At 44.3% G+C, this 27,271-nt stretch overlaps 1 protein-coding gene across 1 annotated transcript in view; it reads right to left on the bottom strand.

The window, feature by feature from the left end:
* OTOGL (otogelin like) overlaps window positions 1–27,271 on the bottom strand; it is a 1,067,300-nt gene that overhangs the window by 40,033 nt on the left and 999,996 nt on the right. The window contains exons 51-55 of the mRNA XM_078649280.1: window positions 27,162–27,225; window positions 14,429–14,607; window positions 13,868–13,972; window positions 4,888–5,007; window positions 1,293–1,338 (exon numbers count right to left, since the gene is read on the bottom strand). Of these exons, the coding sequence (XP_078505406.1) occupies window positions 1,293–1,338; window positions 4,888–5,007; window positions 13,868–13,972; window positions 14,429–14,607; window positions 27,162–27,225 (514 nt within the window). The remainder of the gene's footprint in view (window positions 1–1,292; window positions 1,339–4,887; window positions 5,008–13,867; window positions 13,973–14,428; window positions 14,608–27,161; window positions 27,226–27,271) is intronic.

Here is a 27,271-nt window from a genome sequence, read left to right as displayed (position 1 = left end):
GAATGAGAATTCGGGAATAGTTCTGAGAGTACCTGATTTGCGATGTGATGTTTGATGATTACCTATGCATGAGCATTTGAGTTATAATGAATATGTGTGTTGAATAATGATCATGCTCTCAAAACAAAAATACTAAGGCTTCCCAGACTGAATCATATTTGTAGATGTACTTAGGTGTTGCTGAATATAATTGCATATCCAGGAAAGACTAGATGCAACCTAGTCTAGTCTTTAAGGATTGCAGAATTGTCCATGAAAGGTCACAATTTGTGAATCTACAACTGGGCATTTGAAACAGCCTTCATTCCCCAAGTTAACTGAACCCAACGAAATGGAAAATCATCTTCCTTGCATCAATGCAATTGTGCAACACAATATATTAAGGACTAGTTGAAGCAAGGACGCAGAAGGAGCAATTTAAATCAATATTCTACATTCACCCAACAAAGATTTATATTAGTATTCTGTGAAATAATTATTCGGGGATATCATGCAAGTTAATAGATTCATTAACTACTGCAATACTTATAATGTAACAGTGATATCTCCTTGGTGTGAGGCTCAGTGAGAACCTCTTAAACAGACTAAATTTTCATGTGGCACATCTTGTAAGCCACAAAATAAATACATTAAAACCTGGTCACTTGTTGAACTATGCTCAAATGATTAACTGTTTCCAAACAAGGCAAAGCAAATGTGTTTTCCACACATGGTCAATAAATCAAGATATATCAATTATTCTCCCCTGGATGTTTAGTCTGCAATGGCAAGTAGACCAATAACAAATAATTTAATGAAGCACAAAGAGAAATAGTGACCTCTACATGATCACATAAACGTGTCAGTGGTGAAAGTATAATTTAATTCAAGCAGCTCTGGACTTTCACCTGATATTTATCAATTAGACCAAATCTTCATACAGTGACTCTACTCTTACAATATGTGTTTGGTTGGTACTTTTAAAATTATTCACAATTATGAAAATCTCCATTACACACATTTTCATGTTGGTTGTAAGACTAAAGCAATCCATTCGTTTTTTTAATGAATAACATGTTCTCTTTTTCATGCTGGTGTTGGAGAGATTGTAGTTATACTCCAGAATTGTAAAGTTGAAATCACCATATCAGCAGCCATATGAAGCAAGGCCAGTGAATATTAGTTGTTAAGGTAATACAATTTGATTTGGTGCTGCATGCTCCCCCCTCCCTCAAATCCCAGCAAAAGAGTTAAAACACAGCTCTCCAAAACCAAAGCAAAACTACCACGCAATGCAAGCTTTTTTCACTTACAGATCTTGCAGCAGCCATCATTGTATGTCTGCACAATTCCTCCATTCTATTAAAAGAAAACATTTATATTTCAATTTACTGTGATTAAACATATACATGTCTGACTTGTAATGAAGACTTAATATTACAGAAGCCACTCCATGCAGCATTCTATTCACTCACCAGCACCAACCCACAACCATAGTTTCATATGAACTGACAGGCCTTATTCAAATCATGCCCAACCATGGCAACCTTCAAGTGCCCAATCCGCTTCAGAACACACATCTTGCTATAACAAACTATTGTAAAACATTTGCAGTTTGCATGGTGCTTATATCTGAATGCTTATAAAGTGAGTTTCTGAAATGCAACCCTACAAAGAGAACATCATTTGCCAATGGCATGGCGTTAGGGTTTGGGTTTTTTCCATCAGCACCAGGAGCACCACTGACAGGCACATTTTTCCATGTGTACGTTTGGGGATGTCTTATGACCTTTGTATCCGACACTGTCCTACCTATATGGAGTTCTCCACTTCAGAAACTCCAAACAGAAGCAATGAAAAACTATTTTCCCCATGTAGAAAACCCTTTACCCATTCCGCAGCCAATCTGTGAGAGGTCCAATTCCATTCCACCCTGGAAAAGGGTTTTAGTCAGCAATGTGCATGGGTAACAATATGACAGTTCAATATGTTCCTCAGCAACAATGTTGAGATCATTTTAAAAATAATTATTTTGCAGAGCAAAATCAGAAACCCTATAAAGGGCACAGATTATCATAATTTAAACTTTCTTGGCATTTGATTTAATCTATTGCAAGCAAGCACCCAAGTTGGGTAATACATTTTACTTCTGAGATAGGCTTGTACACGTTTAATCATTTGTGAGAACGTTACCATGTTTGTAAAACCTAGAACCTTAATAACAATGGAGCTAATCTTAATATTTTTTGCTTGTTTGTAAATGTTGATAAAACTGGTACAAATATGGTAAATGTATTTACAGCTCACCCCCTTTCTGTACCCTTAGATCTGTACATTCTTAAAATCAGTCATGTATTTATTTTTTCAAATTAAATGTTTGCATATGTTCTGCATTCTAGTAAAGAAATAGTGGGCCAGATGTACAACGTGATTTTGCATGCACAAACTGGTTTGGAAACCCGTTTTTGCATGCAAAACCACTGTTGGCCATGTACACTTCCTAAATAGTGAGTAGCAATTTATTTGTGACTCACTATTTAGGAATTGCCTGTTGCAATTAGGAAAGTCGCAATTTGGAAGGGGTCCCCAGGGGACCCCTTCCACTTTGTGACTGTCTCTAAAAATATTTTTTAAGGGCAGGCAGTGGTCCCAGGGACCACTTCCTGGCCTTAAAAAATGGACCAAAAACGTTTAATTTTTCTTTTTTTAAATGCATCCTGTTTTCCTTTAAGGAAAACGGGCTGCATTTATGTAAAAAAGCTGCCTTATTAAAAAGCAATTCCAGACATGGTGGCCTTCTGAGCCCAGCAGGCCACCATCCCTGGGAATGCTGGCATTCCTAATGGGCTCGCAAATTGCGAGAGGCTCATTAATATTAATGAGCCTCGCAAATTGCGACCCCATAGGGAATAGAAAAACAGTATAATATCTATAATTGTGAGATGCTGAATGAAAGGGTCGTACATCTGGCCCTGTAACTTTTAATAAGAAATTTTTAAATGCAAACATTGTTTGTTTCCACATTATTATTAAGCTATAGCAAACATGTTAAGCTCTTTAAAAGTTATTAATGGTATTTAGAAATGTAATATACATTAGGGGTATTTGCAATAATCCAAACTAGTATACATTTAAAACGTAGCTACTGTATGTAAAAACGGTTTGTTTGTTAAAATTTTTACCTACAACATTGCAACTCACAAGTTTGATTTGAATATATTATTGTAAAAGTTATTTAGAGGATTGTTTAGAGTCATAATTGTGAACTTTTTTTTTCAAGGAATTGTTGTCCTAAGTTTAGTACATCAAATCTTTAGAACACAAATATCAAAATCAAAGTACATGGAAAAAAGCAAATCCATATGGAGTATAATAATGATCCAAAGACAAAAAATGTAGCAGCTTTATAAGTCTTCTAATCATTTGGTATTCCTTTCATCTGCTTCCAAGCATCCACCAAACTTTCAGAAGGATGCCATGCCATCAATGTTATATGTCTGAACATCATGTGAAATATAAACAAATTAGCATGCTTGATTACTGTCTTGGAATAAGGCCCTGTGTGGACGTTTCAATTAATTTGAATTGGCATCTTTCCTATCATAGTAATCCTAATGAGGAAATGTAATTTGTTTTGTATGAATACTAAATTTGAAGCAATCAATGGCGCAATGTTTTTGACGTTACCTAGGAGCTTAGTCAAAGAATCAAGGTCCAATGTTTTCTACAAGTGGGCAAGCAATGAGACTATGTGGGACTGCTCTCAAAGTATTCATTTTCATTGGAAAACAGGTTATTTACCTAGCATTAAATTCAGCAGTGGACCCGCAGGTTAGTCAGAGAGGACCAATTGTCCGAGAAGCATCTAACTTAGGGACCAAAGGATTGTTTAACAGGGCCCAATTAGGAACGCATACCAGCCCTGGTGATTAATTCCGACCGGGCTGGGTGGGGGTGGGGGGGGGGGATTGCTGGTGGGAACACTGCTGTTGAATGCACGTTTGTTACAAGGGGCCGATTATGCAGCACTGCTGCAAAACAGGCCACCAGTAATAGAAACTGCCCCACCAGCCCACAACTGCACAACTGCCCACCACCCTTCTGGCCTACCAGGGAAACACCCAGTGCCCTCTACGACCAGTCCTGCCTTGTTGTTAAATAACCTCTGCATACTATAGCCTGATGCTTGACCAGTCTGAAGGTGTGCAAAGATTGGGATTAGACCACAGTCCTGGGCATGTTCTTTTCTAAGATTACCTGTTTTTAAAACTGGTAAGAAATCAACATTATAAAGCATCTGTTAAGAGCACGGGTTTATGTACCTGTGCATACGGTTTTATGAGCTACATAAAGTAATAAAGGAACATTTCTAAAAATTCTGAAAAGTGTTATTGTCTCATTGATTTTATTATCACCCACCAGTGGTAATTGGATTGAGAAAAAAAGTACAGGATCACTAGCCACCACTTCATTCAGATGGCAAAACATTTGGAACATCACTATAGAGTTGTAGAGCATGTTTAGTTGGAGATAAGAGCAGTGTATTACAGGAGGTCATTGCACTTGTGAAAACATTACTTTTTATTTTGTTAAAATAAATATCCAGAATCTCTCTAAAAATGTTATAAAATAAATTAACGTATTCACATTCAAAACTTCTTTACTGTCTTGATTTTTAAAACATATTTTTCCTCCAAAAATACGACCAAGTACAAAATACCTCTCAAGGTAATCTACTCGGTTATTAATCACACAGGTAATGCAGTGTTTTCATGCACACATAATTTACTAATCTTTGTTTATCAAAACATTCTTACCTAACAACATGCAGTGTACTTTTGTGTAAGATTTACAAAGAAATAACATTATCAAAAGGAGAGGAGATGACTTAAATGGCAAGGTACAAACCTTTAAACAATCAGTTTCATTAAAAGGAGGGCAGACAACACTAGAACCCAGAACCATTGCACCTACAGCAGACTTTGCACATTCATATTTAGTGCAGTTGGAGACCCATGTGCTCCCTACCTAAAATGTAAACAGAAGGGACAAAATTGTATATACAATATTGGTGCATTGATCAACAATATATCCGAACTCTTGTTGTGTTTTACTTTGTTCTGCATTTCGAAAGTGATTTTTAGTTGTACATTTTATGTTTCTTCAAATGTAAAAACTCGAAAAACATACAGAGATAAACATAACAAATAAAGTAGTACTAGTGAGCTACAGATAAGGAAACACAACATAAAAAGTATAATAAAACTCTTTTGCTCAGCATTTACAAAATGTGACTTCCCATAGGTTGCACTCTACCTATGAAAATAACAACATGAATGATATGTCTTTAAGATGCCATTCTGTAGAACCCTTTCGAAAGAGCTACAAATGCAAATATCATACAGGGCATGTCAATGCTGATCATGCATGAGCCTCATAGTTTTATAAATGGTGATGTACCCTGTTTTAAGAATCTAGTGTTCAACTGCAGTGGATTGGTGTTGTGAGACTCCAATAGGTAAAACAGAGTAGAAAATAATTTACTAAGAAACGTTATGAATACCAAATAGTTCAATGATACTTCTTTTATGGCTTCCAGCCTGAAGAAAATTTGCCATTTGGGGCATAATGAAAGACAGATGCATTCAGCACAATTTAATGGATTGACAGATTAACAACCAGCAGTAAGACCACAAAAGATGCTTTAAGGCTAAACTAAATCAACACGTAACTCTGCAGATCTTCACAAGTAATTGAGTAATCCACTTCTGCAGAGTGAGCTCTGGTACATTTAGTAATAGGCTTTTCTATCACCTCAAACTAAAAAAGAAGTAAAAATGTCAACCAATGGTCTACATTGATAATGGCATTTTTACTGCGAGGGTTATATTGCTCATCAATGACAACATTCTCTCAACATATAATCTTGCAATATATTTATCATCAATGTTTTTAATTCCTTGTTTTGCTTTGGTAGGTCCCTACAAAATGTCCTCTACTAAATATATAATATGTATGTGCTTTAAAAGTCTTAGGTGCAGCAATTAACCTTGGCATGCATGCATCCATCATACGCAAAATACAGCTCATCTAAAATGCTTCTGTAAGGCTTTTCCTCCTTCTTCACACAAGGTAACGCATGATTCCAGTCCTACAATCCCTCTACTGCCTATCTATTGCTAGAAGGGAAATGATCAGTGTGCCCTGCATTGCCCATAGAGCCTCCCAAGGAAAAGGTACACTTTACCTACAAGTTAAATCCAAGCAATACATACCATACAGAGCACTGCACGGTAGGCTTGCACCACTTTTCATCATACCATTTTACCGAAGGAAATTGCAGTAGGCACTGCTTTCTCAGTAAAAACTGCAAAGCTCTGGAAGTCACTACCAGACAACATTAGAAGCACCCAGGAGAATACACTTCTGAAGACAGTTGGAAACATGGCTATTTCCAAAAGAACTGCAACCCCATTTCCTGGCAACAGAGACCAGAAAATAGTTCCACCTTCAAGTGTAATCCTCACCTTTTAAGGATTGAAATACAAACACCTCAACCAGCAAACTGCTTCAGTATGCAAATAAGTTAAGTAGTGCTGACCTATGATGTGCTGTGGCATTACATGATTATGTCCTTGCTTATATAACAGTTATAGACATCAATAAGGCTAAAACATATTATGCAGTGGTCAGAAACAAATTATAACCGATACCTCTTAAATTCACATACAACATATCAGCTATGAGGGTTGTCCATCACAAGCATTGTACCCCCAATAATCCAGCCATCATCAAATGAACAAGCTTGGAATATCTGAGAGAGATCTGTCTCACAATGCTCAACAATTGGGAGGATTTTAATTTAGTCCACCTCTGCAGGTCCCAATTATCAAATAATATCTGACCACTTCCTTACATCTCACAAAGACACTCTCATATGGGATGATAATAAAAAATGTCCATCTCAAAAGATCGCTCCACTTCTCTTTCCCTCCAACCATGCCAGGTTAGGACCACAACTGTACACAAAATCTCAGATTGGACACCCCAGTGAAACCAGCTAAGCAGATTATATCATATGAAATACCATAATGGGGCCTGCAGAGTTGTTCAAACCTACCAGCAAACTGAAAACCTTAAAACTGTGTGTTTGTCTCTCACACTTTGTCATCAACACATTGCTACCTGCTATGCCCCATAGCAAAATAAACACAACTCAGTAGTCATCCCTCACAACATTGAAACACTTCCCACGTAAGTAAAAAAAAAAAGACAATATTCTTTCAACCACACACTGCTCATGGTGTAGCATGCTGCTCATGTAGGCAAAGGCTTCAGTGCCCTACACAGGGTAGTAAAACATATTTACTGTCATTTATTGTAAAGGTGACTTTGAAATCCTCTGTAGTTGGTGTATTAATATTGTAATCGTAGGACTAGTGATACTTGACATTTCTTTGAGTCTGAGAATACCATGCTTTGAAAACCTTTCCCAATGAAAGGGAAGTAAATGATGGAGAAGGAGTTGGCAACATTATCATTGTCCATTTGAAGAGCCTAAAGTTCTGAATACATTATAGAGAGGAGAGAACGGTTCTATTGAGGAGAAACAGAGGCACAATGTTGAGAATGGGAGAAGGGTGCCAAGAGAGTAAATTTTTTATTATATAGGAAGCATGATGTTGTCCTCTGCAGTTTATATTCTGAAGTAGGTAATACGATTATACTACTGAGTATTCATTCCAACAATACCATGGTATACTAATATCGAGCACATAATATCGAGAGCCAAAATATTGAAAGGTTAATGCATATAGGGAAGTATAGATTTTACTGTTGCTAATTCCACATCTACATACTTTAAAGATATATGTACCACATAAATACATATACGTGGAGTTAGATATAGAAAACCAAGACTTACTTACTTATTTTTGATATTCTGTCCTCGATATTTTGTCCCATTGATATTGCTGAATTGACATTCAGGGGAAACAGCAAAAATATTGTCTTGGTATTCGAGTGCAAGGGGTCACCAGAATACCATGGTTACAGAGGACCACAATGTTTGCCTATGTGGATGTTTCTGAGATTGTTGTTGTCTCTTAATGTGTTGATTTTTATAAATAAAGTAGTGGCTTATCTGTATGAGTTTTTGAACCATGTCGAGGATGTGTGCATGGGTGTTTAATGTAATTTTGACACACTTGAAGATATCCTTGGTTTTGTTATTGATCTGAAACATGGTGTTTTAAATTTACCTTAATCAATGTTTTGTTTGCAAGTTTGAACAGCTGTTTTGAGTGAGGAAATAAGTGAGGAAATAAAAGGGTGGTCTGTAATGTGGTTCTAGTTCCCATAGGTGGACTGCAGAAGTAACAAAGAGTATTAAAAAGAAAATCAGATTGAAGCCTGTTAAGAGGAAATGCACCTGGTAGCCCCACCGCTGTCTATTTACACCAGACAGCCTCAGCCCAGAGCCTTTGAACAGACATCCAGCAGTTTGATGTGCGCTGTTGAGGTACCATAACTTTGGAGCCAACAAGGACTTATACTGGCAGTGCTGATATGAAGTGAACTTGCATTTCTTTAATTCAACATTTACCGTGAGCTGCCTTCATGTACTTAGCTGTATGAAGGTTTGACACCAGAAGCGTTGTTGGTGGTGGGGCAACCAGTTTGGGTAGTGTCATTGTGAGTGTACTGAAACTGGACATTTTAAACTCTGCTTAAGAGCCAACCATTGGCATTCACAGTTGAGGAAGATAGGCAATGCAGTGAAAGTAAAGGAGATTGGCAACATTGAAACTTCCTGTAACGGAGCTATGAGTTTGGCCATTGGTAACTGTGGACTTTATGACTGGTAGGCAGCGCCATTATTTGTTTCGGTGCTGCACATGTGCTATAATGCGACAGTTGAAAAAACCTGCGTGCTCTTGTAGCGCTTTTCTCCTGGCTCATACTTTTTAATCCCGCAAGCCCATGCAGTGTTCTGGCTATCGACTGCAGCGGAATACTTCATGGACATTTATACAGTGACGTGGTTATATTTTAATTGCCTGGGGGGGCTGCACAGTTTTGCCACCAGAGGCAACAACTGTGCCTCTGCAGCGCGGGGGAGCACTTACATATGCAACCTAAGCCTGTGGCTATGTCATCATTTAAACAAGCATTGGCATAGCCAATAGGTCTCGCCTTTGTGACCTCATAGGTTAGTTATCCAACACAATATCCTTGGTGCCACAACATCAAGTGTTGCATGGCTAAACATTTATAAGGTCCCAAAGGCGAGACCTATTGGCTATGCCAATGCTTTTTTTGTTTTTGGCACAGGGAGATCAAGTGATTTGCCCAGAATCAAAGGATACTTGAGTCTTCCACCAGACTCAAACCTGGTTCCCCATTTCAAAGTCTGCTGCTTTAGCCTTAAGGCACAATCTGTCCCCTTTCCAGGGGTCTTTTATTTACAAACACTTCATATTTGTACTCAAATGTTGGAGCGTGCAGGCGCAGTTCTTTTCCTGTGTAGTAAATGAGTATTGACCAGGGCACTCATAATATGAGCAGTGTCCTGGTCAATGCCATCAGTTTTTGCACCTGTTTACGTTTGCTCGCAGGACACAATGTGTACGTCCTTGGGATAGGGATGGGGCGGCTGCTGACACTGACAGGTGTCAGGGGCGCAGGGGACAGGGCTGCACAGCTGTTTCAGGGCTGCCACTTCCTGCTCTGAAGTCACGTAACAGTGGCCGCAGAGCGCGAGGATGTCTGCGGGTTGAAAATGGCGGATTTCTCCGAGCTTCGGCTAAGGGGTGTGCGCGTCTGGCAACTTTGGGGGTGTGGCTCTGGCTGGCGGGAGCGCAGCGAGTCCCGCTTCTAGGGTGGGGATTAGGCCATGAGGGGCGCTGTGTCTATGAGGGGGGAAAGGGGAACAGGTCGCCAGCGTCAGCAGCAAGCGGACGCTTCCGCAAGGTTTTCACTGTTTATAAAGCAATTCCTACCAAGGGGCTTAACTGTCGACCATGACACATAACGCGATAGTGCTGAAGTGAAATCTAAACTGGTTGTCATTGGACTGAGATAGTTTGCGAATAGCGATGTGCCCTCAGCCTGTTGTATTCCCTCAGTGGCAATCTGGTGCTTTATTATTTGTGTGTATGGGTTTGTAAGATAAGAAACAGGACCACGTCAAGGTTGTGGCTCGGCGACATTCCCAGAACTGCATCCTTGACCAGTGCCTTTGACCAATGTTTATTTATATTTACAGTTTTATATAGCGCAAACTCGACCTCCTGGCATCGGAGCTCTTTACACAAGCATCGGTTACACCCTTACAATGTCTTGTTTGCTTTTAGAAATGGGGATATTATGTGAATAGCCGAGAATCACAACATGTTAAACTCACGCCAAAATTCAAACCTGATCCCAGTGATTCAAAGTTGGCAGCTCCGCCTGTACCACCACATCTTCTCCCAGTATTACAATGACAATTATTACGGACAGGGCACAAGTCTTAAACAAGCGCGCGCGCCACGTGCTGAAAGTAAAAAAAAAGTTTGACGAGGGAAGGAGGAAGCAGCAGGGGGAGGGGAGAGAGGAAGGAGCTTGCAGCTCTTTCCCTTGCAGGAGCGAGCATGAACCATATGTTAATTACAAACAGATGGTTTCAAAGCTCACTCCCGCAAGGGAATCACTAAACGTGCACGCGTTCCCATTCAAAGCAATGCAATGCGTGCAAGTTTTTGCCTAAAAAACGGAATCGATTTCTAAAGGTCTCCTCCAAAGCAGCGCATGCGCGCTGCGTAGGCGAGACCAAAAAACGTGGGGCGCAGTCTTACCAGCATTGTTGTGGTTCAAGCAGTCAAGCTCGAGAGCCAGCGTCCTTCTAGTTCATTGTGTTGCGAGGAGGGCATCACAGGATAGAGGATAGCTGTCATGTATCAGCAACAGCTCAATGCTTGTAATTCGCCTGAGACAGCGACGCGTGAAGGCGTCCATGATGTGAAAGATTACATGAGTGGCTCGTTGCTAGTATTAACCTAGCAACATGGGTGCCTTGTGATCTATCGCAAGGTTTAAGGAAGTGCTCGGCAAGAGCTACGTGCACAGCTTCAAATTACAACTCTGCATGCCGCATTGGACAGTAAGTGTCCTGCAGTAAGTCTGGTTAAGGCTGACACTGCTGATGTGCACAGTTTAAGGATAACATTTAAACTTCTGTGCGCTGTGTGAAGGTGATCAGTGCCAGTACTCTTCCCCAGGTCAGAGGTGAACATGCATGCCAGTGCTGTTTTGGCAGTAGGTTCGGGTGAGAGGTCGCTCACTGGACACTTGTACTGTAACTGGGTGCTACTTTCCCTTGTCATGCCTTTTCATGTCTGAGTGCTATTATAAATTTGCTGCCTGTCGTTCTTTCATTATTTGTGACATGCTGGGTTTCCTCATTATGTGTATTTTTCTTCATGCTACTCTGAATTTCCTTTTCATATGTATATTCAATGTCGGTCTGGAGTTGCTGCATGAGAATATGTTGGAATGTTCAATATTTGTCTGAAAGTTTTTATGGGGAGGCTATTGTGAGTTGATTTCTGTGTACTTGTATTGGACAACGGTTTGCCCCTGACTACAGGGGGGCGGGGGGTAGTTGTGAAGGGTATGGTTCTTCTGTTTTGATCTTCTGGTCCTGATGTGTGAGCATCTTAATCAATTCTTACAGGTTCTGATGATGGAGCAGGAATTCTGCAACCCAAACCGTATTTACATTTATGTGGCAGGTGATGGGCATTTGCATTGCATCCAATTCATTCTTGCTTATACTTGTTCTGGGTTACCCCAGACATTACTTCCTGCTATTGGTAATGGGGCACCTGTGTTGCACCCTTACCATACTAATTGTTACATGTCTTGGGGAATAGTAAATGCACCCAGACGTAACTTACTGTTTGCTAGTTGGCCATTTGCATTTCGACTCAAACCATTCTTGTATTTACATATTATGGGGTATTTCTTGCATCCAAATGTTGCTTTGTGTTGGGGCTTGTTAGTTGCTACCCAAACAAATACTTACTTTAGAACTACTTTGTGCTCGAACCTTTTCTTTCGGGCATATGTTTTGCACTTTATTAATGGGCAGGTGTATGGCACCCAATGGGGCACACGTATTGCACTTGTGTGAATGGGGCATATGTGTTTCACCCACAGGGGCACATGTTTTGCACTTTATCATTGTACAGGTGTATGGCACCCATTGGGGCACACCTATCTTGTTCTATACTGCAGAGGTGGTGACTGTATTATGAGGTATCACTTCTGATGCTACTCCATATTTTATTGTCTGCTGAGGGGGTAGGGTGTGGGTATTTCTCCCGGATGATGTATGTATGTGTAATTCTTAACCTTGTATCTTTATTTACTTCTCCGGTCCTTTCATTTGTATGTATTATGTGATTGAATATGTACCCCCTTGCTTTGTTTTCATTTTTATCGCTGTTGTGTATTACTGTATTATATAGATTTATAATTTCTGTTTTTTTCCATAAAGAAGGGAGGTGTGCGGCATCTTCATTTCCATACCATGCATTCTCCCCTTAGTGTTACGTCACCAGCTGATCAGTCAGAGTGGCTGTGATGTAATTAAAATGCAAATGTGTGCCTGGTTGAGTGAATGTTAGTTAGAGTGCATGGGCTGAGCAGCAAGGATGCTGCCAGGGTGAGGCTTTCCTGGTACCTTCCTGCTTCCTTACTACTATCTTTACCTGTATCCTGAGACTACTATCTTAAGAATAAACCTTATCCTGTTATCACCTACTACTGGCTACCCTTTATCTTCATTTACCACAAATGTACCATGATGAGGCAGCTTAGATATAACAGTCTCAGATATAACCTGGAGCGCTGCCCACTAGTCTGCCAAATAGTTTGAGGCTACGGACTCTGCTCTCCTGGCAGTAGTTCACCTGCCCTATTTACAGATCTTTGTCCAATCTGCAAGGGACCTTTCAAGCCTTTTCTACAACCACTGGTGCATCAGTTGCAGTAAAGGCTGTGGAATTAGCCAAGTAGGTGCCATTTTTGTTGTGCCCACACACAAAATATATTGGCTTTCCAGAAAAATTGAAAATGCTGAAAAACTAAAATGTGTGGCCATGATGTGCAAAGAGTTTTCTTCCTATGGGTGGGGCCTCTGATCTGCTGCCAAGTTTTGCATTAACATTCCATGCAGGGAAGTCTCGTTTCAATCGCCTTTCCACCGCAAGTATGGCAGACGACTGTCACTATGACCTGCCAGCCAAATGCCATGCTGGCTGTTGGGTCTGCGTTTTCCACTAGCGCCAGTATAGGTTCTACTGGGGCAACTGAATCATCCCCACCCTGCTAAATGCTTTAAATGGAAACATAAAAGTGCAGGTACCCACTATTATTTTTTGCTCTTGACAAGTGCAGTTGGTGCATGGAAGAGGCTGGATATCTGAAAGAGGCTTAAGTGTTAGGTTGAAAGTGTCAAGGTGACCGTGTCATTTGTTGTGATATTTTTTTCCTTAACAACAATGCAGAAACTGCTGGGCACCATTTTACTTGCATGCAAATGCCTAACATCAGTGTCAAAATAAAAAATAAAAAACAAGTGTCCCAATTCAGTGATTGGGTGATCGTAGTCATATATTGCACATTACCATTTCTTGGGTATGTACAAATTGTGTCTTTTGGAGAACATCATTGGTGACAAGTCTCTCAATCCGGTTTTGCTGGCACGGATGTAATATAATGTAATGGATGGCATTTTGTGGCACTTCCATCCCTTCCTCCCCTGCCCCTCTATGACACACATTAATGAAACAGAATGTTACTTGTGTCGATTTATATATGCGTGAATTGAATTTGCACTTACCTGATACATATCTAAAGTCCCATTCTCAGTATAAAAAGTACAAGACACATTTTTGCAGGTACCACAACACATATGGTGATCAGCTGATGGAATATATATTTGATGCTGTGAGAAAAATAAAGTATTTCAGTATAGTTTAACTTCGAGAGTGTGTTAATGTTCACGAACTGATCATCACATTAATGGTTATTTGTCAAATTGAAGGACTATTTTTAATCAAAAATTGCCTTAGTAATAGCCATTAGATAGCAGATTCATTATCTAGCACTGTTCTTAAGACATCACTTTTCACGGTGGTATGCTAGTAAGGAACCTGGTCTAGCTTTAGTTTTTCTGCAAAAGACTGACATCTCATGAGATCACTTGTTTACTTCTCTGACTGGATAGCTGCATTTTCCTCAGCAATGCAACACGGCCGCTAGTGCTTTGTGCTGTGCTAAGTGCATCAATCCAACACAGTGCAAAACTGGTTCTTGGAACATATTTCATGGGCAAGAGACTAGATCCTAAAATTACCAATAACGTTTACAAAAATTATTTTCGTCATTCTAAACTACTTACCGATTCGCATCTTTCGGTGCAGTTAATAGTTGAAATAGTCATGGCATGAAAACCAGTGGCATAATCTAGTTCTCTCAAACACTGTACTGTGTAGCAAAGGTCCCCATCCAAATACTGAATCATGGATTGGCCCGGATGTAGGATTGTTACTTCCTGAAAAACGCAGACATCTTTCTTTTCTAAGGAAGGAAAATTGAATGGTAATGAAGTTTGCCGCAAAGGAATTGCACTCTTTATATATTCATGCTTTATATTCACAAAACATATTATAACCTATTCGAAAACGTCGTTTGTATTTCACTTTAAGTATCTTAAACTGTGTATATTTCCATTAATACGGTTTTTGAAATTTAAGCACATAAACTACTCCGCTTGTGTATAATAGGATGCGTTTCAACTAAAACGGTGGTCTCATTGGAAATGTATCCTGCCTGTTACCACCCACAAGTAGAGCACAGCACAGTTGTGAAGCAGCAGGTATCACACTGTTCACTCTCGGTACTGCACATTCTTCTGGAATGAGTAGATGACATCATTTAGTTTCAGAGGCATGTGTAAGCACATATGGGCCTCGAAGATGTTTTAGCAATCCCACTGTGTGGGACTTACTGGAGGTAACAGGAGAGGGAGTTGGCCCCCTTCCCTCCTATTACCTCCAGTAAGTCCCACACAGCAGGATTGCTAAGTGCTCATAGCACGCAACACCCCCTTTGCCCACCCTCTGCTAATGCACTTCCTGGCGCGCTCTTGGATGGTGATTGAAGTCCTCTTTGCTGCTGGGGGTGGTTAGGGGCCAACTAGTCCTCCAGTAAGCTCCACACGATGGGATTGCTGGAGGTGGACACAGGCCACACCCCCTTTCTCCACCACTCTGAAAACGTGCATCCTTGTGCGCTCTTGGTTGGGGGATGAAGTGCCCTTTCCTCCTGACACCCCCTGGGGTCAACTAGCACTCTTGTTACCTCCAGTAAGTCCCATACAGCTGGTTTGCTGAGAATGCTCAAAGGCCACACCCACTGTTTACACCAATTTGCAAATGTGGCTCCTGGTGCACTGCTACTCAGGACACAAGAGGACCTCATTGCCCAACAGCAATGCGGCAAGAGGGGTGTTTGCAGAGTGGTGTAAAAAGGGGCATGGTCTCGGACCACCTCTCAGCAATCCCACTGTCTGGGGCTTACTGGAGATACCTGGGGGGCTAGTTGGCCCCTTGGATTCAAGGGGACTTAATCCCCTAGGAGACACGTTTGCAGAGTGTTACAGGGAGGGGCGGGGCCTCTGGGGAGATGCAGCTTTTCTTCCTTTTGTTAGAAGGGGACCTGTGTGCCACCCCCCCCTTCACTTAATATTTTGAGGGCCCCAGGGACCCCAACGCTCAGGGCTTGACCCATTTAAAAAAAAATGGGAACCTCCCAATTCGTCCAGGGACCCCTTCCTCCGTGGCATGGCCTTGTATTTTTTTTATTATTAGTAGACGGGGGGCAGAGTGGCCCCCTTCCCTGGGCCACTATTGGCTCCAGGGACCCCATCCCCTGGTGCCTGTCCTCGTTTTTTATTTAATTAAGGAAGGGGGGCTGCGTGGCCCCTCTTCCCTAGGATAGTTCTGGCCCCAGGTCCCCATCCCCCGGGGCCTGGTCAGTCTTTATTATACATTTTAGAGGGGAGCCGCATGGCCCCCCTCCTGAGGCCAATTATGGCCCTGGGACCCCACACCCCCGGTGCCGGCCTTCTATTTAAAAAATAATAATAATTAAATTAAAGAGGAGAGGGGCCAAGTAACCCCCTCACGGACCACTTCTGGCCCCAAGGCACCTTATACCCCAAGCCCCAATGCCCCCACGGTCCCAGCCGGCTACCTCCTCCTGCGGGAGCCGGGAGCGGGAGCCAAGTGTGTTTTACAATATGTACTGAAGCCATAAATCTTTATAGCTGTGTCTATGACTTTTAGATTAAAAACAGGCACACTTGGAGTAAATGCTTCTTTGAACCATTTCCTTCTTAATTAACAAAGACTGGAGAAAACAGATTTGTGCTATAGTTTACAATCTGTAAATGTGTGGCCCCCCTGCGTGGAGAAAATTGATTGGGAGAAAAAATGCAAATAAATTATATATTTTGCTTCTAATTCTTTTCAGTGTATGACATAATTTAAAATAATGCCGTTGCGTGCATAACAATTACTAAAATATAAGACATTATGCAACTTCCTTAATTTTATATTCTATTCGAATAGGAAATATAGACAACTTTTTTGCCCAGAAAAGGCTTTTCATTTTCACATTTCAAAAGAAACTATAAATGGTATTATGTAAACACCTCAACCGTAAACGAAAGGCAGTTTACACTTTGGTTTGCCTGCAACAAATCATTTTGAATTCTGTATTAAGCAAACACCAAAATCTTGTAAAATAGCATTTGCCAAGTTAAAAACAGCTAGCATATAGTTTCATGCAATATTTGTAGTATTTAACTGGATAATGCATGTATTCAACGCTCACATTGGGTTCCATTAAATCACGTATCATTAAAAATCGAAATTATTTCAGCAAAGACTTGGGAAGGCTTTCACTAGTATGACATTACATGTCCTTAAATAACTCGTTAAATTGCATAGATCTTAGGCAGAACGGGCCCAGCCCAACCATCACAGCCCTAGAAAGGTAGAATCAATCACTAGATACACCACTATCCCAGGAAGACTGGACCGCTTACTGCAGCCTCACAGACATGCTGACACCAAACGGTAATTTACGTAATATACTCCTAAAATACCTTCATTAAGCTTACCACACACCTCAGAAACTGTGGCGACAGGGCCTGAGGACAGACTCTGCATGCCGTAGGTGTGGGACGCAGGTCGCTGACTTTATACACTGAGCGTGGAGCTGTGAGAAAGTTAGGGACTATTCGGAGCAAGTAGTGAACATCCTGCGTGAGGTCACACAGTGTGTAATAGAGTGCTCTGTGCAGGTGTGCATCTTAGGTCTTCTCCACGGGTTTCCGTCAGCTAAGAAGAAGCTGTTGGCTATAGCATTACTTGTGGCGAAGCGTAGGGTGTCTCAGCACTCGGACAGTAAGATCCGTCCGACGACTCAGAAATGGGTAACAGACCTGGTGTACTGCAGAGACACCTTAAAGACTTACAAGAAGGAATTGCCTGCCAGGTCGCGTCCGAAAGATTTCTGCGCACCCATCACTGCATATCTACTGGAACATTGTGGTGACGGTCTAGTTCTCAGAGGCCGGAACCGGAAGGGAGCGCAAGTGGAAGCGGAAGGCGGCCATTTTAGATAGGCGCCGACCGCAGCCAGAGCAGCGGTTTTATCCCGGCGCTCTGGGTAAATAAAGAAGAATCTCCTCAATTACCGCCTCTTGTCATTATTATGAGGCTTCCACAATGGCGACGAGGTGTGGCGCCCAACCGCGGCACATAGTTTAAGGCGGGGCACCTTGTGCTGACTTGCAGCGCACAACGGGCGCTCCCGCTAAGAAAAGAGACGCTCGTACAACCCGGAGCGCGGCAGAGGACGACGCAGACGGCAACGGCCGAGAACGCCCGACCATCCATCCGCCGCCCACGACCAGGCAGGGCCTGCAGACCAAGGGGGCCACCGCGAAAAAAATAAAATAAAAATAGATCGAAGAAATGCATTACACGCCATAAGAGATAAACGAACGTCACGCACTGTGCGTCAAGCGGACTGCCCCTGGTGCAGTCGATCACGTGGAGTGTGGGGCTGAGAGACTCCTCGCAGGACGACGTGAGGTGGCACGTAACTACTGGGTGCAGCCCACCGTGCTAAGCTGGCGGAGCAATTGACCCAGACCGGAAGGTTGGTGGGGGACAGCAGAGCAGGGCCGCATCCCCTGCAAGCTACGGCGGCGGCGTCTGGAGGTGCGACCAGCAGCGGGCGCAGTGAGGCGGACGCAGACACAAGACAAGCACCGGGCAGCCCTCCCAACCGAGACATCCCAGCCCCAGCAAACCCCAACGCGGTCAGAAGAATGGCGGCGCAATCCACGTCTCTCACGCAGATGGTGCCATTTCTCCAGTCCATAGGGGAGCCAGCGATGCCCTGGGAAGATTGGAAAAGGTATTTCCAGAACTACTTAGAGGAGTTGGAAGAGGAGAGTGGAGCGGCGTATTCTAGCAAGAGGAGGAAGAAAATCTTGTTACACAACTTGGGCCCTGAAGGCATCAGAATGTTTGACACCATTGTAAAAGGGCAAAGAGATGACACCGACGACGATGTTTTCAGCCACGCCATTGCAGACCTTGATGCGCACTACAGGCCTGTGGTGTGCGTGGCCATCGACCGATACAGTTTCCTCCATAGGAAGCAGGAAGGAGGTGAGACAGTGGATGAATATGTGGCCGCTCTTCAAAAACTGGCTCTCACATGCAAATTTGGCCCCCTCCATGATGAGCTCATCCGAGACCAAATCATAATGCACACGACGAGCACGCATGTTCAGGAGAAGTTGTGGGTAAATGGCGATGCACCCTTGAAAGAAGTTTGGGCCGTGGTGAAGAAAGCGGAGATGTCCAAACGGTGCGCGCAAGCGGCTAGGAAGGACACTGGTAGCACGCAGACAGTTTGTAGAGTCATGACGAACTATAGAAGGGAGAAGACCAAACAGAAAGACACAATGAGAGGCCAAGACAACAAAAGAGGTCCACAACAGCCCGGAGGAACAGCCCAAAGAGCAGGCAGAGGAGGAAAGCCAAGCTGCTACAGATGTGGAAGCACTGCGCATTTGGGAAACGACAAAGTATGTCCGGCGTTTAGGGCGAAATGTGCATACTGCAGTGTCTTCGGACACTACGAGAAGGTGTGCCGTCGTAAGCCCAAAGGGGCCACTGTCAGGTATGTGGACCATGAACAACAGGAGGATGAAGCGAACCGAACTGAAGAAGAAGACCTGCAAGAGTTCCTCTACATAGACGCCCAAATATTGGACGTGGGGTGCTCAGAATCGGACAAACCAAGGTTAGACATGCAGATAGGAGGGGTGCCCATCGAAATGATAGCGGACAGTGGAGCCCCCATCACCATAATACAAAGGTAGGTGTGGGATAGAGAATTCTTGACGAAAATAAAGGAGGAACTGCGTTTGATGGACTTACGACCAGTCACGTACACTGGACAGAGGATACCCATGTTAGGATACTGTCCACTGCTATTTGAGTTCAGAGGACGATAAGCCATGTGCAAGCTGTACGTTGCTGAGAAGAGACCGTCGGTGCTCAGTTGGAAGGACCAGGGTGCGTTAGGGATACAACTGAACCCTGGGGGAGTTGAGAAGATATTGTTAATGAACATGGAACAAAACTGTGACAACGAGGCTTGACGCAGGGAGTACCCCAAGGTGTTCGAGGGACAAATAGGCGAACTGGTCAAATACAAACACCTCATCAAGTTAAAGGAAGGAGCAAAACCCGTGTTATGTTATGTTAAATGGCACTTTTTGAGTGCACTGACACCTGAAGGTTTCCTGGCGCTTGCTGACAGAGCATGTGTAGAGTGACAAAGAGAGATTACCCAGAGAGAGTGAACAGGAAAGTTTTGAGAAGTTTCCTGAACTGAAAAAGGGAGCCACTGGATTTAATGGCCTGGGGAAGGGGGTTCCAGAATTTAGGGGCGAGGAGAGAAAAGCGACGGCCCCCGAATTTATTGGTTTTAAATTTGGGAGTGACAAGTAGGTGATGGTGAACTGAACGGAGGGAACGTGCAGGTCGATACAGAGTGATCAGGGAGTTAAGAAAAGCGGGGCTGGGGCAGTGAAGAGATTTGAAAACCATGCAGCCCGTCTTAAAGGCAGCCCTCTCCTCAACTGGAAGCCAATGGAGCTTGCGGAGCAAGGGCATCGCAGATTGCCACCTAGGGATCTTAAAGATAAGACGGGCCGCCAGATTCTGCATGACCTGGAGACGACACAAAAGAAATCCGGGGAGTGCGTGATAAAGAGAGTTAGAAAAGTCGAGGCGAGAGAGAACAAGGGACATGACGACCTGACACAGAGCCGCATGTGGAAGTAGGTGCCTGGTCTTCCGGATCTTTCGGAGTTGGAACATACACGAAGAGACCGTGGCACCCACTTGAGCTTTAAGTGACAGCTCCGCGTCGATCGTCACCCCCAAGCTCTTAACTGCCTTGACTGGTGTGGGAGGGGGACCCAGATCGAGGGGCCAGAACTGCGGGCCCCAGTATGCAGCACTCGAACCAGGGAGAAGCAGCTCAGTCTTTCCAGGGTTGAGCTTTAATTGGTTTTGATTCATCCATTGTTGGATATGGGTCATAACGGCGTGGAAGTTGTTGACCGCCTGTGGAGAATCAAGTGGAAAGACGAGCTGCAAATCATCCGCATAATTGAAGACTGTGACATCCCAATTATGGAGCAAGCAAATTAAAGGACGAAGGTATAGGTTAAATAATAAAGGGGAAAGTGAGGAGCCTTGGGGGACTCCGCAGGTAGTAGGAGACTTCGGCGCAGTGAAGGGACCCAAACGTACAGCTTGTGACCTGCCTGTGAGGAATGACTCTACCCACCTAAGAGCTGAGCCCTGAATGCCAGCCTGTCCGACACGGTGGAGAAGAATGTCATGATCCACCGTGTCGAACGCGGCCGATAGGTCCAGAAGCACCAGGGCCTGTGGTCTTTTTGCATCTGCATTCCCACTCAGAGTATCCATAACTGCCAGGATAACAGCTTCCGTGGAGTGGGCCGGCCTAAAGCCGGCCTGATTAGGCTCAAGGAAGCAAGAGCTCTCGATAAGTTGGAAAAGCACCAGGTGACATGTGCTTCGAGAAGTTTTGACAAATAGGGCAGCAGGGATATTGGTCGGTAGTTAGAAAGTTCGGCAGGGTCCGCCCCTGGTTTTTTCAAGAGCGGCACGAGGATAGCTTCCTTGAAGGAGCTAGGGACTGCGCCAGAGATGAGGGATGCATTCAGAAATGGTAATATGCATTCTGGTAGCTTAAGACAAATGTCCCGCAGTACTGAAGGAGGGCAATGGTCGTTCGGTGAGCCAGATCTTACACGAGTAGCTAATTCCGCTAAGGCGGGAGGATCTATGATAGGGAGCTGAGTGAGGGATAAAAGATTATCAGGGGAAACATCAGGGAAAGGTGACTGTGGGATAGGAATGATAGAATCTTTTATTTTGATGATCTTCTCAATGAAGAAGAGATTGAGGGCATCACAGGTCTCCTTAGTCGGAGTTTGGGCTGGAAGGGTCCTATCGTCAGTGGTCAGCTCGTTCATAATCTTGAACACTTCTCGAGATTTATTGGTAGCAGAGAAGATTCTGTCGGAGATATGCTCCGATTTAGCTGAGAGAATAGCTAACTTGTATTCTCTGCGGGCTGCCACATATCTCCGTCTAGATGAATTAGAGTAATCCCGTCTCCATGTGCGTTCCAATTGGCGGACCTCAAGTTTTAGTTGCTTGAGGTTGTCAGAGAACCACCTGTTGGCGTTAGGATGTTTGGTGCAGGGGAACTTATTTAATGGGGCAAATTGATCACTGGCCCCTTTTAGCCAGCTACCGATATCAGTGTCCATCCTATTAACATCATCATGGGTGCCGATAATAGGGCGAGTGGTGGCCAAGGTTGCTAAAAATCCCTTTGAATCGTAGTTGTTCCATTTGCGTGAGGAACCGCCTGCCATCAGGGGGGGCTTAGTCCACCCACTGAGAGTGATGGTAGTGTCAATAATATGGTGGTCCGACCACGCGCAAGGAGATATAGAAGGCTGAGAAAGGGTAAGATTTGTAGTCCAAACATGATCTAATATGTGACCTTTGATGTGGGTAGGTGAGGAAATATGTTGAGTCATGTTCAAACTTGTAAGGGTCTCAGATAGTGCCGTGGCATGTGCACCTGCATTGGCATCATCAAACCAGTAATTAAAATCCCCGAAAAGGGCAAGGCTAGGATGTGAGGTCAGAAGAGCAGTCACCTGATCGCATAAATTCTCGGAGAAGTCCGGCATAGAACGTGGAGGGCGATATAGCAGAGCAAAAGTGAAAGCCCCGGCTTCTGTTCCTAGACTAATGATCAGATTCTCTACTTGTGATAATGCAGAAGAGGGCGAAGAAATAAGATGGAATTGTTTTGAGATGATAGCCGCCACGCCACCTCCAGGGTGGCCAGGGGGCCGGTCAGCGTGGAGGATAAAATAATCTGAAGGGAGGGCAGCCAGGATGTTGGGAAGGGAATCCTCCGTAAGCCAGGACTCAGTCAGCAAAATTAAGTCCGGTTTTTCCTGCGTCAACAAGATACAAATATCTGTCTGGTGTCTCACCATAGAACGGGTATTTAAATATAACACCCGAATGGAAGTGTGGTTCTCTGGTGGAACTATCGGAGGAGTGCGGGGGCCATGAGGAAAGGGGGGTGTGTGAAGGATACCAGAAGCAGTGAGCTTCCCCATGGTGGATAATGAGGGTACATGGCCGGGTAAATTAAAATCCGAGAGTTGCCTAGCTGAGTATGAAATAAAATGACTAGCATCCCCTGCCCCTTGGCCCGGCCGGCCACGGACGGGCGCAGATGGGCTGAACTCAGGCGCAACTCCGGCGTGCCTACGACACGCCCGCTGCGCTCGTCCGCTGCGCTGACACATAGTGGCCGTTTAAATAGAGGAATCACGAGGGGGGTGTGGCAAAGATCCAATGCGCCGGCCAACCCAAGCCAAGATGGCGCCCGCGGCCGCTGAAAGCCCGCCCCAACAATCAGCCCTCAGCCGGCCGCGTAGCCTCTATAAAGAGAAAGCAGGGTAAGTAACCTATTAACTTTGAAGTCAGGTTAGTAAGGAGTCACAATAATAATGGCCAAAGATAAAATAAACGCCGCTGCTCACAATCAGCAGGACGAAGGGTAAAATGACACAGCAGCTCTCCAGCTATCGCGCGCTAGCCCTCTGCCACCGGGCAGCGTAGCAATCGCTGGGAGAAGGGAATGCTTGCTCCTAAATAGAGGAATCACGAGGGGGGTGTGGCAAAGATCCAATGCGCCGGCCAACCCAAGCCAAGATGGCGCCCGCGGCCGCTGAAAGCCCGCCCCAACAATCAGCCCTCAGCCGACCGCGTAGCCTCTAAAAAGAGAAAGCAGGGTAAGTAACCTATTAACTTTGAAGTCAGGTTAGTTAGGAGTCACAATAATAATGGTCAAAGATAAAATAAACGCCGCTGCTCGCAATCAGCAGGACGAAGGGTAAAATGACACAGCAGCTCTCCAGCTATCGCGCGCTAGCCCTCTGCCACCGGGCAGCGTAGCGTGGTACACAAAGTGAGGAACATTCCGCTCAGGTGTCTGGAGACGGTCCAAGCTGAAATGGACAGACTGGAGAAAAGTGGGGTGATACAAGCCATTGAAAGCTCGGAGTGGCTCTCGCCCTTGGTGGTGGCCCAGAAGCCAAATGGGAAGGTGAGGCTATGCGTCGATCTTAGGGAACTGAACAAAAACATCTTGGTCGACCAATTCCCTCTTCCCCGCATCAACGAGATGTTAGCCAAAACAAAAGGCATTAAGTGGTTCTCCACGTTGGATTTATCCTCAGCCTACCACCAGGTGAAGCTTCATCCCTCATGCAGTCACCTCACGTCTTTTATCACGCCATTCGGTTGCTACAAATTTGTCAGAATGCCATTCGGGTTGGCTTCTGCAGCTGCCGTGTTCCAAAACCTCATGCATAGACTCTTCAGGAAAATGGAAGGGGTCCAGTTCTTCCAGGATGACATCCTGATCATGGGAGCATCCAAACAGGAACACAATGAGAAGCTGCATCAGGTACTACGCACACTGCAAGCAAACGGATTGACGGCGGAGTGGTCAAAGTGTATATTCGGGGTTCCGTCAGTGACGTACCTCGGACATGAAGTGAGTGAGAGGGGCATAGAGCCAAAGAGGGCCAACATGCAAGCGATCTTGGATGCGCCAGCCCCAGGGAAGAAGGAGGATGTCAGGTAGTTCCTGGGGATGGCAGAGTACTATAGCAAATTCATTCCCAACTTTGCCACTAAAGCTCACTGTATGCGCCAACTACTTAAGGAGAGAAATGGATTCCAATGGAACGAGGAAGAACAGGAAGAATTTGCCAAGCTTAAGCAGGAACTTAGTGCTACGATACCATTGAAAGGGTTCGATCCTGAAGCGATCTCCGTCCTCACCACCGATGCAAGTGAAAGAGGCCTGGGGGCGGTGCTGATGCAGAAATCTGAGAGGGGTGAGATGTCTACGATCAGTTTTGCTTCGAGGTCCTTGGCGCAGAACGAAGAAAAGTTTAGCGTCATCAAAAAAGAGATGCTGGCAGTAGTGTGGGGGATAGAGAGATTCCGGCAGTATCTGTGGGGAGCAAAATTCCTAGTGAGAACTGACCAAAAACCTTTAGTAAAGGTTTTGACATCAAGTGGCCATGCTCACGCCACGCCCAGAATAGCCAAAATGACACTGAGACTTTTGGACTTTGTATATGAAGTGGAGCACATACCGGGGCCACAAAATAAGGTGGCTGACTTCCTGAGTCGAGCAGCAGCACAGGACGGGGCCGACATGCAAGGGGCCCCGAATTGGGATGGCTATGTGGTAGCTACCATTCAGGACATGGAAGGAATGATAAGTGCCAAGGAATGGGAAGAGGCGTACAAATCGGACGAGGATCTGGAAACGATCAAAGGATACGTAATTCATGGATGGCCTGAGAAGAGACATCTCAAAGAAACGTTACGGAGGTATTGGGAAGTGCGGGACGAGATGTCACTGGGAGAGAACCCCCTGTTCCTACTAAGGGGTGACAAAGTGGTGCCCCCCCAAGGAGTGATAGACCACTTATTGGCACTGCTGCATGAAGGACATCAGGGAATTACAAAGACCAAGGCATTGGCTTGGCAAATGGACTGGTGGCCAGCCATTGACTCCCAAGTGGAACGCTACATAAGACAATGTGAGTCTTGCGCCAAAGCAGACAAATCCCAGTGCGTGCTGAGACCTCAATTGGGAAGGTTCCCCATTTCAGAAGGACCTTGGGAGATGGTGTCCGTCGACATCATGGGACCCATTCTCAACACAGAGGGAATACAAAAGTACGCCGTGGTGTTGATTGACAAGTACTCCAAATGGCCGGAGGTCGATGTGAAGGAAACTATGGACACAGAAGCTGTGATAACATTTTTAGGTATTCCGAAAGTAGTCATTTGTGACAATGGACCCCAGTTTACGTCTGCGAAATGGGAAGCGTTTGTGTCGAGAAATGGCATAGAGGTCAAACACACGCCAATATATCACCCCTCAGGGAATGGACAAGTTGAACGCTTCAACAGGGTGATTATGGGCACCATTCAGGCTGCCATAAGCGACGGATTGGACTGGGAGAAGGAGTTACCAAAAATGTTATGGGCCTACCGTATCACACCTGGTAGCACAGGTTACAGCCCATTCAAGGTACTAAGGGGAGAGAACCCTTCACAAAGGACAATGCGGTGTGAAGGAAGATGGTTGTGCAGAGCAAATGGTCTCCAGCGGTGGTTAGGAGAAACCTGGAAAGAGCGCAGGAAACATACACTGAACATTTCAACAAAAGACACAGTGTCCAAGGAGTGACATTAGAGAGAGGCGATTGGGTAAGAGTGAAAGTAGCCTCACTCAAAAGAAAGGGAGAAAGCAAGTTCAGCCCGCCTCTACAAGTACTAGAACCGTATGCCAGATCGGCGTTGCTTAGCGATGGCAAACTGTGGTCGCAGGACAGGATGGCGAAGTGCAGCAAAATCTTGAATTGGGGAACAGAGACAGGAGAGGAGGTAGAGAATGTTGAGAGAAGCGAGGAAGAAAGTGGTGGACAGATGAACGAGCAAGTAGAAGAAGGCATGCAGCAAGTAGAAGGTAGAATGGGTAGAGAGAGCGAGGATGTCCGAGAACCTAAAGAAGAGAAAGGTGAAGGTAGAGGAGGTACAGGAGCCGGAGGTAATGGCGAGAAGGCAAGGACCGTGGGTCGGACGTCAGAAGGACAAGGTAGAGAACAACGCGATGGAATGAATATGACGAGAGCTGGAAGGACTGTGAGAATCCCGGAGAGGTTCAAGGACTTTGAGATGGACTACTAGTAAGATTTGGTTATTGTTAAGTGTTTGCATAAAGGGGGGGAGATATGTGGTGACGGTCTAGTTCTCAGAGGCCGGAACCGGAAGGGAGCGCAAGCGGAAGCTGAAGGCGGCCATTTTAGATAGGCGCCGACCACAGCCAGAGCAGCGGTGTTATCCCGGCGCTCCGGGTAAATAAAGAAGAATCTCCTCAATTACCGCCTCTTGTCATTATTATGAGGCTTCCACAAACATAATGACAGTATATCTCAGGAGCCTGACCGGGCAAAGGATAACTCTGAATACATTTTGTACTGGCAAATTAGATGATCTGCCCCTAAGTGTACATCTTTTTTTTTGCGTAACACCGCCAATCAATGCATTATGTAAAATGACATGACTATGTTTGTTGTATATGGTATTATTGAAAATCAATAGCAAAAAAAAAAAAAAATGCATAGATCTTCTAGTTGCCCCTGGGAGACGACCGACAATAAGTGTTATATTTGCAACTTCAAAGTGTAAATTAAAGTGAAAGTAAAAAAAATGGAAAGAAGTCGTGATCCGATCAACACACAATTTAGGGAGACGAAATATGTAATTTCCTATTTTAAACTGTTTACGTGTACATGCACATTATAAAATAATTACCGCAGATGTAGAGGGTGCAGTCACAAAGACTGCTGAAGTAAGGACTCTGCTTCAAATCTTCTCCCTGTGAAAGCACAAAAATATCTTTATTTCCAAAACGTACAACTCAA

The sequence above is a fragment of the Lissotriton helveticus genome, chromosome 1_1 (genome assembly GCF_964261635.1).
Source record: "Lissotriton helveticus chromosome 1_1, aLisHel1.1, whole genome shotgun sequence".
Classification (NCBI taxonomy): Eukaryota; Metazoa; Chordata; class Amphibia; order Caudata; family Salamandridae; genus Lissotriton; species Lissotriton helveticus.
The sequence above is the reverse complement of the archived record's forward strand: the minus strand, read 5'-3'. Positions and strand labels throughout refer to the sequence as shown.